General features: G+C 30.5%; 2 protein-coding genes across 3 annotated transcripts; both read right to left on the bottom strand.

Annotated features, from left to right (window-relative positions):
- MAP1C (methionine aminopeptidase 1B) lies at positions 1-7,688 on the bottom strand. Of its 2 annotated transcripts, XM_089715607.1 has the most exons (10): positions 7,504-7,688; positions 7,345-7,426; positions 7,003-7,240; positions 5,730-5,891; positions 5,623-5,664; positions 4,813-4,884; positions 4,488-4,567; positions 3,746-3,843; positions 2,166-2,213; positions 1-990 (listed from the first exon to the last, which is right to left on the bottom strand). In XM_089715607.1, exons 1-10 carry the CDS (start codon positions 7,625-7,627, stop codon positions 845-847), a joined length of 1,092 nt encoding a protein of 363 aa, XP_089571733.1. In that variant the 5' UTR covers positions 7,628-7,688; the 3' UTR covers positions 1-844. The 2 variants fall into 2 exon arrangements, with proteins under 2 accessions (XP_089571733.1, XP_089571734.1); XM_089715608.1 differs by lacking the exon at positions 3,746-3,843 and having other exon boundaries at positions 890-990.
- A 4,492-nt stretch (positions 7,689-12,180) lies between these two features.
- On the bottom strand, positions 12,181-13,665 carry LOC105641983 (AP2/ERF and B3 domain-containing transcription factor RAV1). Its single transcript, XM_012226641.4, has one exon. The coding sequence runs from the start codon at positions 13,562-13,564 to the stop codon at positions 12,482-12,484; it is 1,083 nt and encodes a 360-aa protein (XP_012082031.1). The 5' UTR covers positions 13,565-13,665; the 3' UTR covers positions 12,181-12,481.
- Positions 13,666-20,670: the final 7,005 nt, after the last annotated feature.

Raw genomic sequence — 20,670 nt, 5'->3', positions numbered from 1 at the left:
TAAATAGAAACAAGAAAATTCAATTAATGCCCGTCACACACAGTCCACAGAGAATACCTACAGCTTCAGCCGTTTCTACATCAAAGATACAAGTTAGGTAAACGCTGCCCATCTAAGTCTCTAATCACAACACCAGAACTCACACCAGTGACAACATAAACCCGTGTTTACATTAATCTTAAACTAAACCTCCGGGGCTGACCACCGAGTTACAAAAATATTAGTAGCTTCTGTCTTTAATGCTAAAAAACGCCACTAAATAATCTTAACCCCGTTTAATAAGCACAAGGGAGATGGCGACTCTTTACAAAACATTCTGACATTCCTCTGTTTCAAACGCTCCACACTTGGATAAGAAACAGAGCAAAATCAGAATCCTTGTAGTTGTTGGAATACTCTCAAACCATTCACATATATCGGCGTGGCTAATGGAAGAAATTCTTGCATGCTGTGGTCTCCAGAAACCTTGCACCCAATCACAAAGGAGTGAGGAATGCAAACAAGTCTCACATGCCAAAAACCACAGCGATCAACCACAATAGATTGGACTTCAGAATGGATTTCTTCCATTATTGTAAGTATAAACCTGCAAGCCTACCAAGCAATCAGGCTTTCCAAGAGAGATCCGCATAGCTTCATATTAAAAGCATTAGAGGATGTCATACGTGGAGAATCATTCAATAAACCCACAGGTGCACTTTGTACCCAGAGTTTACACGGTACAAATTAACATGTCAGAAAATTATCTATGCATAGGGATACATACTCAGAAATGGATTTCTACCTTTACCAAAAATGCATAATATATATGAAAAGATAATTGAGACAAAAAAAAAAATAGTAATTATGATTTGGTTAATATTTCTGCACCAGTTCTGGTGATTAAAATGGTATGCTCAAACTGTGCAGCAGGGCTGCCATCTGCTGTCAAAGTTGTCCAGTTGTCAGGCCATGTTAGACACTCGGTACTTCCCATTGTAAGAATTGGTTCTGTAGTGAAAAGGTTAAAATGTAATGATCCAGTATAAAAGACAAAATAAAATAATTTAGAGCACTATATAAGATCATCATGTTACCAAAAAGCAAAAGATACAAATATAGTCTACTTTCAGCTGACAAACAACTTTGAAGTGATAATGAAAAGGACAGTCATAATTTGACAGCTGCATTGCTAGTTAATAAATAGGCTAAGATCCTTTGATTGACACAAAACAAAATGGTTCAGCACTAGGAAAGTTTGAATGCCATCTTTAATAATATTTCACACACATCCAGTTGGAGGGTGAAAAAGTGAGAATGGGTAAGTGCAAACCCGAACCAGTACAAATTGTAGTTCTCCAATCTTTCATTTCAATTAACAGATAACAAGAATAACTGTTGCCAGATTATGCACATGTTCTACATGATGTTTTTTTCGTTTGAACTTTCAATCTGGAAATGCTCTAACTTATTAAAAATGTATATTTTGTGGCCTATCCACTAACTACCTCTCAACCTATTAGATTAGATGCTCTAACTTAATATCAGATCTGGAAGCTGTTGCTTGTCCCCCATGTTAGCCTGTTTTTTGTTTGTATTTTTATCAAGAATGTTAGTATTTGTTCCATCAGGACTACACACTAAAAGAGCATATCAGCGGGCAATGCTATGTTAGTTATGAATGAAATGCGCTACGGACTTAAAATGTTGCTGACGCCTTTCCACCTATTAGCTTATACTTTTTAAGTTGAATGCTTTTACAATTTAATGCGATGAACTGCATAATGCATGGAACCCATTCTCTATTAACTTCCAACTTGTGGGTCGGATGCTCTTAGAATAATCTAATTAACGAAACATAATAAGAAATTTTCTGTAGAAGACGCAAAAGAAAAATTAAGAGAAGCTATAAATGAATCCACCACCAGCATTTCCACACCAGGTATGCTAAATGTGATGTGCAAGTTCCATTTTCAATTGCAAAATGCTGACATTCAACACGCTCCATCTTCAGCATGCTCTTTTACCAAGTGGTAAAAAGGAGAGGTATACAAAATATGGATTAATTAAATGTATAACGAATTTTGGACATCATAAGCATATTTTAAGCCAGAGTGGGCAGACAAAACTGATATAGTAGTTGGTAATCTATTTAAAGGAAGAGGAAAAGAAAGAAATAAACTCACCAATAGTAAATGTTTGACCTTCAACCATTGTACCAGGCATTTCATTTCCTGACAGAAAATGAATGACCACAAATGAAAGAGTTCTACGATGACAATAAATATAGTAGAATGCAGTACAGCAACAAAATAACTAAGGCCAAATACATAAATTCACTCATGCGCTTTTCTTGAAAAACTTTGTCACACCCTAAATTTTGAGAGGAACCTAATGTGCCGCTAGAGTTATGAATTTTGATAATATCATATAATTCTTCGCATTATAAATACATTTTTTTATGATTTTTAGCTTTTATATACAAAAGAAAAAGACAAGCACGTTTGAGATGGTATGGTCATATATTTTGTAAACCCCTATACATCTCGATTCACAAATGTGATACTTTAGTAGTGAAGGGTGCTAAAAAGAGAAGAGGTCAACTTAGAATTGTTTGGAGTGAAGTTGTCACTAAGAATCTATTGTTTTCAAGTATTACTGAGGATATAGCTATGAACATAATAAGATGGAGGTAAAAGATACATGTACTAGATCCTTGTCAATTGGTGTTGCTTATTTTATACTTTGTTATATTTATTAATATATCAAATGATTTTAAAATTCGTTTACAAAAAGTATTTTATTTTATTTTTTTGTTTTTTTTACTTATACGTTGCTTTGCATTGATATTAACCTGATCAGAACAGATATTCGAAACAAAGGATTCATATAGCCGATCCCAACTAATTTGAGACTAAAGCTTGATTGTTGTTGTTATTATGTATGCAAAATATTAATTTGATGTGTAGTTAGTACAATTTTTCAAACAATATCTTCACAATGTTCAACTATCCATTAAGTGTTTAGTCGATCTAATTTTACAAGTTGGAGCATTCAATAGAATGATTTTGCAAGTTGAAGTCTTTAGTAAATGCAATTTTATAAGCTAATGTGTTCAATGGGTCAAATAAAAAGTTGAAAGTGCACAAGGTTTTTGCAAAAATGGGGTGAATTTATGCATTTGGCCTGTACCACAAATGAAAGAAATCAATATAATAGCAATATGCAGTAGCATATCAAAATAACTATCAGCAACCATAAATGGGAAGGTTTGCAGACAAGTAAAATCCAGTCCATTCATAGATTATCAGAAGATGATTCAGCATCAACTTAAACAGGAAACTACAATTAGCAAAAAGCAATTTGTGAGTAAAAGGCACATTCTCCAAATGCGAGAGATAGGGAAGAGAGACAGAGAGAGAGAAAGAAAAAGCAGAAGTTGGAGATTTAAATGGCTTAGCAACAAGAAAAAATAAAAGCAAAAAGGTTTCTAGACTTGGCTTAAATGGCTGGAATTGAGGCTCGATTTAATAGATATGAGTTCAAATGTTGATTTTGACCCAACATCTAACAGAAATTAGTCCAAGAGATGCTAGGTGAAGAAGGTCAAAAGACTCCTGGTATTGTCCTCTGCATGGTTCAAAGAATGGTGCACTTCAAACACATTGAAGCATCTATAAGGTTCTAAATATATATCAGCCTTTACACATCAGAAAATGAAAATATATATATATATATATATATATATATATAGAGTATTACTTACGGTGATGCAATATTAATGGTTCGGAATGAAACACAGCCCCCACACCATGCCCAACAAAACGCTCCACCACACCATAACCATATTTTTCAGCATGCTCACTGAGATGATAAACCAGTTGTAATGTTCAGAAATAAAATCAAGCTAACTAGTTTAAGGTGCAAGAACTTGGCCATGATCTTCTGAAGCTAAAGCTTGATTTGCAGAATTTATCTAGGAAAAGAACATGAAATTAAATAAATATATCCTGGCCTCTAAAAGGAGATGCCGGTTCTTCATGAGTGAATTTATTGTAATATCATTCCTCTGATTTCACTAGGTACGTTAACATGAGATAATTATAAGCGCTCTTTGAAAAATTAATTAGCCTCAAGTTTTCCAAGTAATGCAGATATCTCCTGATAGACATCCTAGTGATACACATTAATGTTGACTTCTAATCTACTGCTAGCTATACAAGAGCATAAAGACCTGACCTCTCTCATTTAAGTTTACTGTATAATTTATTCAATTTGCGTAACTGTAAAAAAGGACCCACTACAGTATGATAGTTAAATCAGATCCTAAAAATTCATAAATCTAACAACCTTAAAAGGAGATGGAAACTTCAACTATTAGGAGATGCCAACTCAACCTCCACCCCACCCCCACCCCCACAAAAAAAAAAAAAAAAAAATTTGGAGAAGAGATGACAAGATTCTGATACACTTCCCAATCCAAGGCAACATGAAAAGAGTAGCAGTACCTAATTCTCTTTCCAATTTTCTTGAAACTAGCACCGTCCTTGCAAACAGCTATCCCTTTCTCCATGCACTCTTCAGTCACCTGCCATAAGGGGTAATCATGAGGCCAGAAGTCTACATAAAAATTCCAGTAAACAGAGAAGCAAGACTTGAATAATTATCATATTATTCCTGAAGCATACATAATATTAAAATTTTTGAGGAAAAGAATATAGGGCACCGTTCCCTTGCACCACTTCTAAATATTTACAAGAGAATTAAATAATTACAAGAAAATGATAAACAAAAGTAAATTAGTTGCTATTCTTATTCATACTAAAGACTAACCTTTACAAGACGTTGAAGAGCATTGCTAACATTCCCACACAGAAATGTCCTTGATGTGTCACCATGATATCCCTAAGAAGCGACAGGAAGCACATAGGATATAGAGAAATCAGCTATTCATTTTTCATATGTTGCTGCACAGCTAAAGCAGAAAACTGAAAGGCTATATTTCATGATATACAGTGTGTGTTCATTTGATAATTGCACTTTATTTAACGCAGCTAAACAGAGACTCAATCTCAAATTTGCTGGGGTTACTTACATAAAACATTTTAATACACTATGCCTATATATAGTGAAACAGCATATGCAGTAACAAAGTATATGCTTACTAACCACCCAGAAAATCTAAGAAGGTACTGGAATACTCCTGCTTATTAATACAATCCTTGCTGCTGTGAACAGTAATTTGTCATTTGTCAAAAAACATTAATATTAATCTAACTCTTATGTGGAATTCCCTTGATATCTGCAACATTTTATCTCCTAGAATACTAAAAGCCCTGCATCAAGTTGTTGCACTTAAAGGCATACAAGAACATAACCAGATGGTGCAGAATTGCAGAGTTCCAAAATAAATCAATCATATGGCCAAAGCATAAAGGCTACACTGTCACTATACACAGTATCATAAATTTATCAAAACCCGAGGCATAGCACAAAAGTAGACAGACAAATAAAACCAACAAAAAAAGATGGCATGGTAGCATTTAAGGCCATTAACACTCCGTTTTTTAGATATCCAGAAAAATTTAGTTAGGGAAACTAATGAACCATATATATAACAGAGCTGATGGATCGGGAACATACATTTAAATAGACCGTCACATCAATGTTTATTATGTCGCCATCCTGCACAAGAGACAATTGTTAGAGATCATGCACATGCATGTCACACAAAGCAGTGATGGGCAGACCTGTAGCTGTCGGGAATCAGGTATGCCATGACACATGCACTCATTAACGGATGTGCACACACTCTTGGGGAATCCTCCATATCCCAGAGGTGAAGGATAAGCACCAGCCTCGATGATCATTTGGTGCACTGCTTTGTCAATCTCATTCGTCGTCACCGATGGCTAATAGCATATGGAAACAACTAAATGTGATATCAGAAAACAAAATCTTACCAAGTTCTTGGTATCAAATTGAAAGTAAGAGTAAACAGACTACAATAATAAACCAGGACACATGAGTAAGGTACTATCTCAAAACGATCAAGAAATAAACACGTCTGAAGAAATATTAGAGGAGGAGGAGGGAAAGGCCATAGCTTAATCTGCTAATCTGCCATTACTGTTCTTTTCTACCTTGAGAACATAAAGAGGGAACACTATCAGTTTCACTAAAAAAATTATGAGATATCCAATGTGTTTAAGGCTACTAGGATAAAACTTAAAATACTTTCCAGCCTTAAATTAGTTGTGACAGCCAACCCATGTTACAAAAGAATCAATATTCTTCAACCAATCATGTCAAAAATTCAGTTTAAAGGCACTTTTGGGGCAAAATTTTGCCAAGAAGCAATAATAAAATACAGAATTTTACATATCAATGTCGCAAAAAGCATCATTTATTTACAAAAATATAAAAAATTATGCAACAATTAATGAATGGTTAACGGTCAATGATTGTAAAGACTTTGTTTGACATTAAGTTTCGTTATTCCAGCTTGACTCATTAATTAAATTCAAAGATCCATTAATTTGCAAACAATTGTCTTCTCAAAGTGACTGGTGCAAAGTAATAAGCAATTCAAGCAATGGAATCAGAAATGGTAGCCATCCATAATCAGGTGCAAGCACCAAATAAATAAATAAATGAAAAAAAAAAAAAAAAAAAAAGAGCTCAGGCATGGAATTAGAGAGGGCAACACCTCCTCTGAAGTTCAAACAGCTTGAGGATCAAATTTATGATTAGTGATTTAAGCTTAACACATCTAAGAAGCTATATTATTATGTTTATTAGTTACTTCATTCCTGATAGGAAGTTAGGAACTACAAACTCAAGTGTTGAAAACTAATGAACATAACAGAGTTAAGCTACCATTCCAAATCAGAAACTTTCTATAAGACTACAATTCGGGCCTCAATAAACGGTGAAAGAAACCCAGAAATTCAAAAAGAACAAAAAAAAGCTGAAAAACTTACATAAATTGAAGAAAAACTGAATGATAATAGAAGATCATACCCTGACCATTTTCCCTGCAAAGTCCAAAACGCGAGCTGCAAGCTCACAAGCAGCCTTCATTTTTACAATGCCTTCAGAATCATGAAACTGATGCTCGCTGGAAATCTCTGGTAAGACATTTGACCCTACATAAGGCGGCTTGGATATATGATCAGGCACTGGAAGACGAGGCGATACCCTTCCACGCCTCAAAGGTGGTCTTTTCCGAAACTTAACCCCACTTTGAAGTTCACGCTGTCTATATACCACCATACAAGAAAAATAAATAAGCATAAAAAGCCACCATTTCATTTCAACTTCCATACGAAAATACAAGCAAAAAGGCAAGCAATTAATGCATACCTCCTAATTCTCATAGCCTCTTCCAGACCAGATATTCTCTTTGAGAAAACGACGAGGGTTTTTCGAGAATCTAAATGCGTACCTGAACCGAGCAAACATTAATGAGAATATATAGTAATCAGAGACATAATTAGACATCAAATTATACGACAAATTTACCAGTTCGAGTAGGAGAAAAGGTGAGTGGAGCACCCATGAAAAGAGTTGGTCTTGACCATGACGATGACGAGGAGGGTTCGCTTTGTAGAGCAACAGCACAAGAGAATGGAGCAGTGAGAGCCATTTCTGTGTATTTGCGCGCAACAATCGGAGGGATGAAGATAATAAAGAGAGGGCTTGGAGATTTTTATTTGAACTAGCATTATATATATATTTTTTAAAAATGCTAATCAATTAATATACATAAAAAAAGTAGAAAAATAGAAAATTATAAAATAGAAAATTCCTTTGTATTTCTTAGTTTATAACGGGTAGTAATTAAACCATAATCTGATATTAGTTAGGTAAATTACAAAATATTTTATAAAAAATCCAAAATGTCGAATGTTATTCATAAAACAATATAGAAGTACTATGTACAAATTATACAAATTATACGTGGATAAAACTATAATTTTAATAATTATTTTTAGTATATATAGAAATGAATCGATATTTAAGTTTTATATTAATAAGTTGCTTAATTAATATATGTTAAAATTTTTTTCATATATGTAAAACATGGGCTAAATCATTAAAAAAAAAAAAACTTAAACTTTGCGAGTAATTTTAATTGTACTTTAAATTTAATTTTTTCCTCCTAATGCCCTGAATTTTAATTTTAATTACAATAATATTTTAATTTCAAATTGTAACCATATTAAAATAAAAAAAATTATATTCATTTTAAAAATAAAATATTTATTTATTTATTTATATAATATTGACAATAAGTAATGATTCCCTAAAAATAAAATTATGCCACAATGAATAAAACATATTTTTATGAGGAATTTAACTCAAGTATAATTTCAATTAACTCTAACTAAAATTTCATGTTTAAAAAATAGCAAAACAAAAACATAAACTAATATTCTATGCTTATAACTAACTAAAATTTATTATTTTTCCCAGCTTTTATGAATTTAAAAAAAAAAATCATAACCAATACTGATTAGGGTGTGGTTAAATAATGAATTATTGGTTAAGTTGATCATGTGTCCAACGAAAATATTATTTTGTTTATTAAATTTGATACAATTTGAAATTAAGGTGCTATTATAATTAAAATTGAAATTCAGAATATTAGAAAAAGAAAGTTAAATTTATAGTAAAATTAAAACTACTCGTAAATTTTGGATATTTTTAGATATTTTTAACGATTTAACTGTGAAACATGTATAGAATATATATTATAGTAAAAATAGTTCAATCAAATTAAATCAAATCAAATCACATTTATAGATTTAGTTCATTTTATATCTCTTTCATGGTTTAACTCGGCTTGTAAACCACCATCATATATTTGATATAGATAAGGTCTCAAACCGAACCAACACACCCAATTTTAATGATTTTAAAACAGGAGCTGGTTAAGGTGGGTGTAGCTTTTAACCAAAGAAGGTTTTCGTTTGGGCTAACTTGAAGCCCAACTAAGAGATTCCATATTGGGCCTAAACTATATAATTTGGCACTCGTACTTTTTTTTTTTAGCTTAAATTTTCTGTTAATTCATGGAATAATATGAAAATAAAATAGTTGTCTCTTTGGCAGAGGCTGTTAGGCTGGTGAACTTATTGCTAATCTTTTGGCTGTTCTAATTTTGGATATTCAGAATTTGATGACTCGTAATTGGGAGTGTTCTATCCATTATGTGTTTTGTGAAACTAATTTTGCAGCTGATCATTTCGCCAAGTTGGGGCATGTCATCCATTATTCTTTATTCGTTTGGGAAGCTAATCCTAGTTCCTTGTCTTAGATTCTTTGGGTCGATGCTTGTAGCATTGGCTTTTTGTTCTACTCTTCTTTTACCAAAAAAAAAAAAAAAATGTAATACTTTTGTTAATTTTAAAATTTTGATTGAAGTCTTAATTAATGTATAACGATTTAAAATTCTAATAAAGTATTCAAAACTCATAAAATAAAAATTTTATAAAAAAATGAAAATAATCGGTTTATATCATTCTATAAAAAAAATATAAATAAAAAAGAGTTTTGAGTTTTCTGCAACATAAATGATTTTTTATTAGTTTTGGAAATTAATTTAACGGAATTTTACAAAATTAATGCAGGAATCATTTGTTTGGACTGACTTTTGAATGTTAAATCTCAGTCAACAATTTATTGAACTGAATGATTAAGAAAGGCGCACCACATCACTTCATAATTATATAGATAATTTTATTTCTCTTGCAATAAATTATAAGTCTATTAAATTAACTACAAAATTTTTTTTTTTTCGTGCAACAAAATTTGGCTTATAAACTCAGATAAACATTTTATTGGTTCGCTCAAATAAATAAATTTATTTCATTATTATTTAATTAAATAAAATTAAAAATCTAATAAATTGTCAACAAGACAAAACAAACAATCCTGACAATATAATTTTCCCCAAACAAAAACAAATTTAAGTTGCCAGTCAAATGTGGCAAATTGTTTTTGAGATGAAGTATATTCCATAACTTGAGAAATCTCAACTTGATAATAAAATTTTGTTGAATAGAAAAACAATAAAAGAAAATGGACCCATATGAGACATGTGTGAGAGTGATGGTTTTTTAATATCCAATTGGCTTCCAAGTCAATTTCTGTGACAAATAAATAGAAATTAATGTTAGCTGCATTTTTCTTGCAATTATTACACCCAAATTGCCAATTTTTAATTGAAAAGAACAAAAAAAAAAAAAAAAAAAAAAAAAGGATTCATGAACATGAAAATAGACAACTAAACATTGCAATAAAATTAATCAACTTTCAGGAACTTGGCAAGAAAATACAAAACAAATTAATATTAGACCATGTTCAGAAGAAAACTGTGACAAAAGATTATGATCCATTTAACTAATATAAGACTTGGAATCAAATCTTTAAAACTTTGAAGTCATAGGGTATTAAATGTGATGTTAAAGTATAATTTCCTATGAAAATTCAGGCTTTGACTATTAAAAAAATATATTATTTGACAATATTATTTCATGGATTTGACAAATTTCCAATAAAAATTAACAATTGTCAAAAGGCAATTCTTTAATAGGCATGTGATGTGTAGTTGCATGTTAATTAGAATATAGTGTTTAATTAAATTATTATAATTAATCTAAGTAATTTGATTGTGGTTTAATGAAAATATAGGATGAAAAATCAAGGAAGATATGTTTAGATTTTTGTGAAAGAATTTTATATATGATGAAGTATTCAAATGCTGATATGAAAATTTTAAAAATTAATCACCATATATGAAAATTAATTATATTTTTAAATTCTAAAAACTATGTCCTCTATTTTTTTAATTTTCTATACTAACAAAGGTGTACTCAGTTATTAAACAATGTATGTGAAGTTATGGACCCGTACGAATATAAGGACTGATTATAATTGTCTCACTCATTTTTATTATTTTATAAAAGAAGAATAAGAATATGGAATTCAAATTTAAAAAAAAAAAAATAAGAATGTGAATTTAGCAATGAAAATATTAATAGGAAGGAAGCAGTAGCACCCATTGACATATCCATGCATGAATAATATTTATCGCTGGTTTCGGCCACTTGCCAGCTTGCGAATGTCCTTAGTGAGCAAATTCTTATTGGCCATTGGTAGCAGAGGACAGGGATGGCTTCCCTTCCCTCTAGTCACACCCATCTCTATCATAAAACTTTATATATATATATATATATATATATATATATAGTTTCCATTCTTTCTTAGTATCTTAATCTCTGACATGGTTTGAGTTAAATATGTGAATGGAACTTCAACTTTACATGAACAAATTATTAATTAACTTTTTAACTTTTAATTTTATTTCTTAAACAATTTCATTTGTAAACTTATACTATGTTAACTACTACTTTTTTTTTTTTCTTGCTCTAAATATTAAGTAATTCAATAGATAAAATTACTATCTATTATATATAAATTTAGACATTTTTTTAACTATATAATACTTTCTTAATCATTCATCTTTTTATTGCAATATTCAATATTATTCCATGGACTAAAAGTGTTGAATATTGCAATTTTATAAATTAAAGCGATCTACAAAACAACTTTACAAATTAAAATATTAAAATATAATTTCATAAATTAAAGTGTTTAGTATATCAAAATAAAAGGCAATGATATAATAATACTTTTTATAAAAATCCTATGCCATTTTTATTTATTAGGAGATCTAATAAGTCAAAAGAACATTTTGGATTATATAATAGATATAACTTTCATTTTACTCACTAAACGGTGAAAAATCTTTCAATAGAGAGATTTTATTTTCCATATAAATAAGAAGATCAACCAGAAGTTAACAAAATTTGGATGTAGTTTTCTGTGTTTGGCAGTTTAGATTATGATGATGATTGACTTTCCTATTTAGGTAAGCGACAAGAAATGATAATTTTATTACCAATTAGCCTAACATTTCTTTTTATAAAATTTTGGCTCCTCCCGTACCCACCCTTTCTTCCTCGCGACGTCTCATTCTTATGAGGCATATTCATAATTGATGGAGGTAGAAATTTTGAGAAATTCGTATTAAAAATTAAAATAATAATTACCAAATAATTAATTCTTTTTATCAATTATATCATTATAACATAACCCTATTTTCTCTTTAAAATTTTTGGTTGTGCAGTAAAATTTGGAAAGTAAAAGACAAATTTGATGCATTATAACATGAAGTCTCAAGAAGTCCAGGAATTGAACAGAACAAATTGACAGTTATCTATTCCTTTTTTTTTTTTTTTTCCAAATTTGTTGCTCCTAATTTCAGCTTTTTTTTTTTTTTTTTTTTTTTTTGTCTTGTAATATACAATTCATCTTTTTGCAACTTGCTTAGTCGCTAACACCACCTCTGCTCTGCCTTCCCTTCCCCTCTCCCTCCATTTAACCTTTAACAAAATGCCAAAAAAAAAAAAAAAAAAAAAAAAATTACAGAATGTTACAAAGCTCCAATTACCATCTGTTTCTTACTATACTCTAATGATAACAGATCCATTTCTCTCATTCTCTTCCCACTACACCCACCAACTACTCCTTCCACACCACCATTACCATTTCCAGCTACTTTAAAAATATTCACCCCAAATAATCTAACCATTTGAACCGGTTGAACCATCGGGCAAACCACTTGGTTCGACCCGGAGGTTCTCACTTTCCAATCTATATAAAGCTGCTTATCCGGTCCCGTCGATCTTTGAAAACTAACAATGTCACCGGCTTTTAGATTCTTCTCTTTCACGAACCGGCTCCATCCTTTGGTCAATACATAGCTTTGGCTACTATTCCAATATGAGTAACGGAATCTCCATACTTTTCCTGTAATATCTTCGAAATTTAGTAGAACGCCTTTTGTACTATTGCTTCCGCTTTGTAAAGGAAAGTGTTTCTCCGCGTGTTGTTTCGGTATAACCAACCGGTTCAGTTTCCCGACGTCGCTAGGCGTCACGGCTTTTTCGAAGAGCTGTTCACGCGCCTTCAGCACGCGCTCTGATGCAATTAAACCGACATTATTAACACCGCCGTGATTTTTATGCTTTCCTTGACCATCGATTCTATAGTTCCGTTTGCTCTGCTCTAATTCATCGTTGTAAGTATGTTTCCTAAGCATGTCGACGATTTCAGCTTTCGAATGAGAGTTCAAGAAAGCCGTTTCGATATCATCGTCTTCAGTTTCATTCGCTTCAAGCTTAAAATTAGCGATGGCATCGCGGCCGCGGAATCTCTGTGCAGCGATGTCATAAGCTTTGGCTGCTTCATCTTCTTCATTAAAAGTACCAAGCCAAACACGCTGATGCTTCTCGTAAATCTGAGCTCCCCAGCGGCCGTTCGGTTGAGGAACAACGCCTTTGTATTTAGAGGAAGGGAGTTTACGAGACTCAGCTTCGACGCCGGATTCAGAATCGAGAATCACACTTGTGCCGCTTCCAACACGGCAGAGAGGAGACTCCGGCGAGGACTTTGTTGGCGGCGTTAGAGAAATGGAGTCAGTAGTAGTACTCTCATCTATGCAACTTCCATCCATTTTTGAATCTCAACGGAGAAATGAGAGATTGAGATGTATTAATTGTTGACTAAAAGGGCAGAAGAAAGAAAGGTATGAATTGGGTTGTGTTTTGAGGAAACGTTGTATATATATATATAGATATAGAAATAGATATAGATATAGGTATAGGATATAGGAAAGTAAAGGTAGAGGTAAATAAAAAATAAAAAAATAAAAAATAATAATAAAAACAGATATGGGGATGTGGGTGTGGTGGGTCAAAGGAAAATAGAAAGAGGAGGGAAGATTCAAGGGGGGGAGAGAGAAGGCGTGAGTTGTGGGCTGTGGTATGTGAAATAGGACCCACAAGGAAAAACAAGTTGATGGGGTTCACATGACTGTGGACCGTGTTTTAGTTAAGTTCATCCCCCCTGAGGCTTTCCTGCTGCGACTGCTGACCACCAGCATGGTCTATTTACATTTGTCACAACAAAACATAACTCATTAAAAAAAATAATAACTATGATCTTATCTGAATCATCAAAATCTGCTCTATTATTTGTTATTGCTTTTGTTACTCCAATTAAAATCCAGATAAACGTTCAGGTTTTAGTACTTAGTTTTGCATTTTTCTTCCCACTAGGATGGATGGGAAGTGGGGCCTTGGCCTTACTACTGCGAATGCTATGGGAGATTACTAGTAATAAAGAAGGTAAGGAAGGCCATAGAAAGATGAGATGGACAATGGATGTACCACACCACCACCTATTGGATAAACATCTACTGGGCCTAATTCATAAATCATATTTGTATTTATTTGTGCTCTGTTTTTTAATATTAGTTATTTTAGTAGTCATTACCTCTTATATTAGTTGTCAGCTATCGATTTATATAGCAATTTAAATTAGAAGTATTCGATAAATATAGTTATTTCAGTTAATTTAAAATGACACAAAAGGACATTAAGCTAAAAACTTTAGAGTGTTTAATGTTTTATAAAAAAAACTCGTTTAATTCTAAAAGTTATTATAAAAACTATGTCACTGAACGTTCCATTTAATAGCTAAATAGAGTTTTGAAGCTAAATGAAAAGATATTGCCTGATATATAGGAAAAAAAAATTACAAATGGGTTCATTATATTGGTTCTTCTACTATCTTATTTGTCTTATTGGCTAGGTTCACCTTGGTATCTTCTCAATTTAAATAAAATAAAATCATATCATTCCATTATTTGCACAATTCCAGCATTTGACATTTTCTGTCAAACTGGGTATTCTGTTGTTTGTTTTTGTTTTTTATTTTTTTATTTTTTCATATTGAGTTGTTCATGCATGCACTAAACCCATGCCTTGTAGTAACACTTGCCCATGTCTTTAATCCACATCCTACACCGTTGGATCAAAATATCCAAGGGTGTTGGGGTTGCATTATCAACAAATCTTTTTGTGTGACCCAGATTTTTATTTTTTGTGGGCAGGAGAATCTAGGTAGCAAGTTTTATTTTTTAATTATTTTTTTCTTAAAAGAAATTGTAATGTACAATGGAGGAGAACATAGAACATGAGACGTGATATTAGATAAATGGTAGGTGAATTCGTACGGATGAGTCCTCGTTCTTTGAAGGGTCCAAATGCCTAGTTGTTGATAATCCTTTCATATATTTATAAAAAATAAAAAATAAAACCGGGGCGGTCCTCAAACAGTGGCTCATCTTGGCTTATGGGTTTGTTTGGTTTTTTCCTTTTATGTGGGTCCCAATTACAGATTCCACCTAATAGTTTAATTTTCTTTTCAAAACTATTTTCCCTTTAATTACTTACAATTTAGGGCATGCTCGTTAATATTAACTGTTTGTTAGTTATTACAGTAGTTTTTAGCTTGTAATTATATATATATATATATATATATATATATATATATATATATATATTAATTTAAAAATTAAAATAGTTGTTTAATTAGTTATTTAATTGAAACTGACATTAAATATTTAATTAGCTGAATTAGACAAAAAAAACAATGAATATAATTTTTAAAAAAATTTAATTAGTCTATGTGAAGCTCTCATCGCGTATAAAAATTATGTAACAGAAACTGTACAATTAATAGAGTTTTAATTTGATTAAAATGTTAAAAGTTAGTAAAAAAAAAAAAAATAGTGCTCAACATGACACTAATCAAAATTTAATACAATTCAAACATGAAAGATACGTGTATAAAAAAAAATAATGTTGTTCTTAAATCTCAATATTCTGTTTTTGTATTTTTATTTTTAATAAAGAAAAAAATGGTATGATGTACGGTATTCCTGTGTAGTGATACGGAAATAGCTGTTTTTCTGTTATATATATATATTGCCACTCCTTTCAAGTGGGAACTGGGAACATGTGGCATTGTAGAACAGAGACAGAGAGAGAGAGAGCATTATATGCTACAACCAGAATTATTTTGAGATCCAATGCCCTTTTTATCTTTTTTTCTTTCTTTAATAATATTTTATAGAAAAAAAAAAGATTTATTAGGTGAGGATACAATGTATTGAGCTAATAAATTAATTGGATTTCTGTTTAATAATCTATACTATAGTATGAAATGATTAGTTTCAAATTTCAAAGAAAAATGAAATGACATATAGGGAGGCAGATAGATTGGAAATAACAGTGACGAGGTTCATTCATTTGCAGAATTGATAAAAGCATAATCACATGCCATTATAATCTTTTTCTTTTTCTTTTTCTTTTCTCTTCCTATTTTCAGTGTAAAATTGTAGAATGAATAACTTATTGTCGTCTAACTCTCAGAAACCAAACCAATTTCTTTTTTTTTTTTTAATTCACATTTCACAAAAATATTTGGATGCGTTTTATATTTTTCTTCTCATATATATATATATATATGAGTAATATTTGATCCTCTAATAATGTAATTTATTAGTAAAGGGCACTTTCGAGATTGATCGGATTAAATAATAAGTTTAATATTTCGCAACGCAAACTCTTTTTGGATCAATCTCTTTATCTTTAAAGGTGAGTCGCGATTAGTCGAATTTACTTTGAACCGTAAAAATAAACAGGGGCCTGAATACCTCGAGCCAACCCCTTTGTCTCTAAAGGCGAGCAGCAATTAGTCAAATTTACTTTGAACCGTAAAAATAGACACGAACCTATATACCTCGTGAAAATATAAAAAGAATAATCTTGTTCATCTAGCTTCGGTAAACGGTAAGTACTCTGAGATCGATTTACTATGACACTTTTTTTTTTTTTTGATATATGAATAACGTTTATCAAATTAGTGATAATTTTTATGGTTGAGAAATTTAAATTCGAGACCTCTCACTTTTTATATCTTCTATAAAAAATAAAAAGATCAATCAGGAATATATAATTAGTTACCACTGACGCATCATTTTTGAGGATGTACTACGACACATCATTGATATACATATATATATCCTTATTCCCTCTTTAAAATTAATCTATATTATCTTATTGTTATTTAATTGATTCCACTAGACAGTTACCAATTAGGTAACTAACTAGTGGTGTCTAGCTAAACACTTGAAAATCCTAATTTCAAGTTCAACCATCTTTGACATAATTATCCAAAGCACTTGTTTACTATTGGATAATGCAAGATTTTTGGTTTGTGCGCCTCTATAATACTTTCCTGTTCTTAATCATCAGCTTCTTCATATGTCCTTATATTAATTAAAAAAAATGTGATTAAATGCAAAGCTTATATTAATTATTATTTAATAATTATAATTACTCACTCCAATTGGTCCGTTTCTTATCATACTTTTATCTCTTAGGTTATCCAGCCGTCATGCCTGTCATTTTCACTTGGATAAGCTAGCAAGCATCTCATCACTTATTAATTACTTTTATTTTATAAATTAATTGCCTTTTAAATCTTACTTTAACTCCTATGTCACTGCACATTTTTCACTAGTCCATCCTTAAGATATCGTTAGCAATATATTCATATACGTCACATCCTTATCGTAAATAACCAAATAAAATTTGTTGAGATTGTCTTATATTATTATATAATGTAATAGTTAAGACAGGATTAAGGAAAGTAATTAATTAAAATTGAGATCTTATGTCAGCATACCCCAATTTGACGAGATAGTGCTTTGTAACCCATAAAAGCAAAAGCATATGTTTATCAGCTAATCGTTCTATGGGCTTTTTTTTGTATATTTTTTTTTCACTAAAAAATAAGATTTGTGGTTATCTCCTTTTGTTTTTCTAGAAATAAAATAGTAAATTAAATTAAAACCAATGTGCATATATATTATATTATATTACATCGATGTGCTGATGTGTATGAGTTTCCCACTCTCTAGCGATTTCAGTTGGAGATGACTTCACATGTGACTCCAGATTTGGCAATGCCACGTCAGACCCATCGACGCCATGCCATGTCATAATTTTAAATAATTATATAAAAAAACAAAAAGAAGGAAAAGGGAATACACGTTTGTGACTAATTTGGAATCTTTCATTTGGATGCTTTTGGTTTGGAGATTTTGATTACATATTTTTTTAATAACAACATTAAACCACTTTATAATGAAATTTATTTCACATATTATAGATGTAAATTTTATATCTATATTTATATTTATATGTAGTAATGACTAAGAAAATTTGTTTTCTTTTTATTCATTAAACATATTTTAATTATAAGCTTTTGACGTGCGAGGGTAGAAAAGGAAAAATCCAAAAAAGATTATACTTTTTTGTTATGTTGGCAGCAAATGTGTCGTCAACGATAAGAGTTTAGTAGGACATAAAAGATATAAAAAGTAAGACTTATCTATATTTGATGTATGAAAATATTTATCCATCAAATCAAATACATTTTTAGCATTAAAATTTAGAAAAAAATGAAATGAATTGATGAATTTAATAGAAAATTTATTTTTTTATATATTTAATTTAATTTATTTTGGTAAGAAAGATGATTAAATAAAGGAACTAACTTTTATTTAATTTAAAATGTATGTCACTTTTTATTAAACTTATTTTTTAATATTTATATAATTGATTTATAGATAAATAATTATGTAAATCCTTGATTTATATTTATAGATGATTTATATGTTATGCTAGGCATAAAATCCTCAGTTCAAGTGTAGAAAACCATCAACGATTATAGTTATTGTGGCGAGATCTTTGTAATATTATCCAATTTAACGGTTAATTTTTTTTTAAGAAAAAAATACTTTTGACAATCGTAGTCAATTGGATTAATTTATTTTTCAAAATTACGAGGGTGTTTTGATTCAACTTATTTATTTAGCTGATAATTGACCATACCCATAACATGTTTTGTAAGCTTATATATGATAATTTCAAAAAATTTTATATTTTTAATGATCATTTTACAGCTTAATAACAATAGCTATTAAAATTTTATCAAACACTAACGTGCGGAAATCAACCTATTAACAGAAACCAGCTATCTAGTAGCCGTCGGTTGTATCAATGAATAGCAATTGGTGAATTACAAAATATAATTAAGTGATGTAACTTTTTAACAGGATAAAGGAAAAACGACATGAGCTGAAGTATACGTGTTAAGGATATATTTCCACATTGCACACAGCTTTTTTGAGTCATTAGTCCCAATCTTAATCCACTTTTATGATAAATTTGCATCAATTGGATTGGAAAAAGATAATAATACCATCAAAAGGGTGATTCGTTGCTTTTTTTTTTTTTGTTCTTTTTGGTACGTAAAAGTGTTCTTTATTACTCTCGCCTCTTAAAAGAATAGAATTTTTTTTTTTTAAATAATAACGAATGCTACTTACTAACTTCTAGAATGGCGTCCATCGATTTCATATAATATATTTACTTTTTTTTTTTATATATAATTCTTACCTTTTTTTTTACTTTAAACAATCAATATTTGAACTTTCATAGTATATTTTATAGTAGACCACTAGATACCGATTACTAATACATTTATAAAAAAAAAAAACATATATCTTAAATATGACTAGTCTTGAGAATTTGCGATTTTGATTTTCATCAATTTCAATAAAAAAAATTAATTAATTTTAATAAATTCAATAGTTCCAATTTAATTTTAATTCGAAATCGAACCGATGACCCATGATTGATGTAGGCTATTCGTATACCTAAAATAATGGATAGTTGGAGGTATGGAAGTTTCTGACACGCATACTTCCATTCCATGGCCTATTTTTTTGTTTCTTTCTTATACTCCAACTTGTTTCTTCACAACGTTCACACGCAACGCTATCACACCCCAAAAACGACTAATAAAAAATTTTCTGTGAATAATTAATTATTATTATATTAGTATAATCGAAGAAAATTACAATTATTAAAGTGGGAGAAAAATCAAACCAGAAAACGAGTGATATAATGAAATCTTTGACTGTTGCTCCATCCTCCTCTACCGACGTGGACAGTGACCCTTCCTCCCGGGTCAAACCACGTGACCAAATCAACGCTGCTACCTATGGTGTTAGTGACTATTTGTTTCTTTTTCTCACAATCAATCAATGATCAACAACCAAAATAAAACAAATTAACCAAAATCATCAAATAGTTTATTTAATTCGAAAAATATCTCATTAGTCTCATAAAGGAATCTATTTAATATTTTGAGATAAAAAATTACAATTTTTATATCCATGTTCAAAATTCAAACCAATCCAAATAATAAAACTGAGTTAATGAATCGGAAATTAAATTTTCTTTGTTCATTGTGAGATTTAATAGGCTCAAATAAACTAAAAGGCTATTCTACGTGTGTGGCCTCCCTAACTCTTTAAATTGATAAAAATTCTTATGATCAGAGAATTTAAATTTGAAATCTCTTACTTTTTCATGTAATGGAAAAATAATTAAATTACATTTAATTAATATGGATAGATTGAATTTTAGACAACTTTAATTAAAAAAATGAAATAATTAAGAGATAATAATAAAACAAGAAAGAATGCCTAACATGGATGGGATTTAGATGGATTAGTCCAACAAATTATAAAAATATTAGTCAAAAACGGCATTATTCAGAGTTCTAGAGAGGCTACGTGAAAAGATTCTAGTCTACTACTTGAGTGAAACCAAACAACGACTTAGCCAAACAAACAAA

This window comes from Jatropha curcas, chromosome 10 (assembly GCF_041381405.1).
Source record: "Jatropha curcas cultivar XTBG-Jc1 chromosome 10, XTBG_Jcur_1.0, whole genome shotgun sequence".
Taxonomy (NCBI): domain Eukaryota; kingdom Viridiplantae; phylum Streptophyta; class Magnoliopsida; order Malpighiales; family Euphorbiaceae; genus Jatropha; species Jatropha curcas.
This window is presented reverse-complemented; position numbering and strand designations above follow the sequence as displayed.

Coding starts and splice junctions, on each gene's coding strand:
- MAP1C (XM_089715607.1), bottom strand. CDS start 7,627: ATGGCTCTCACTGCTCCATTCTCTTGTGCTGTTGCTCTACAAAGCGAA. Junction 4,885..5,622: donor ATGTGACGGTCTATTTAAAT/GTATGTTCCCGA, acceptor GTCGCTTCTTAG/GGATATCATGGTGACACATC. Junction 3,844..4,487: donor AAAATTGGAAAGAGAATTAG/GTACTGCTACTC, acceptor TTATCATCTCAG/TGAGCATGCTGAAAAATATG.
- LOC105641983 (XM_012226641.4), bottom strand. CDS start 13,564: ATGGATGGAAGTTGCATAGATGAGAGTACTACTACTGACTCCATTTCT.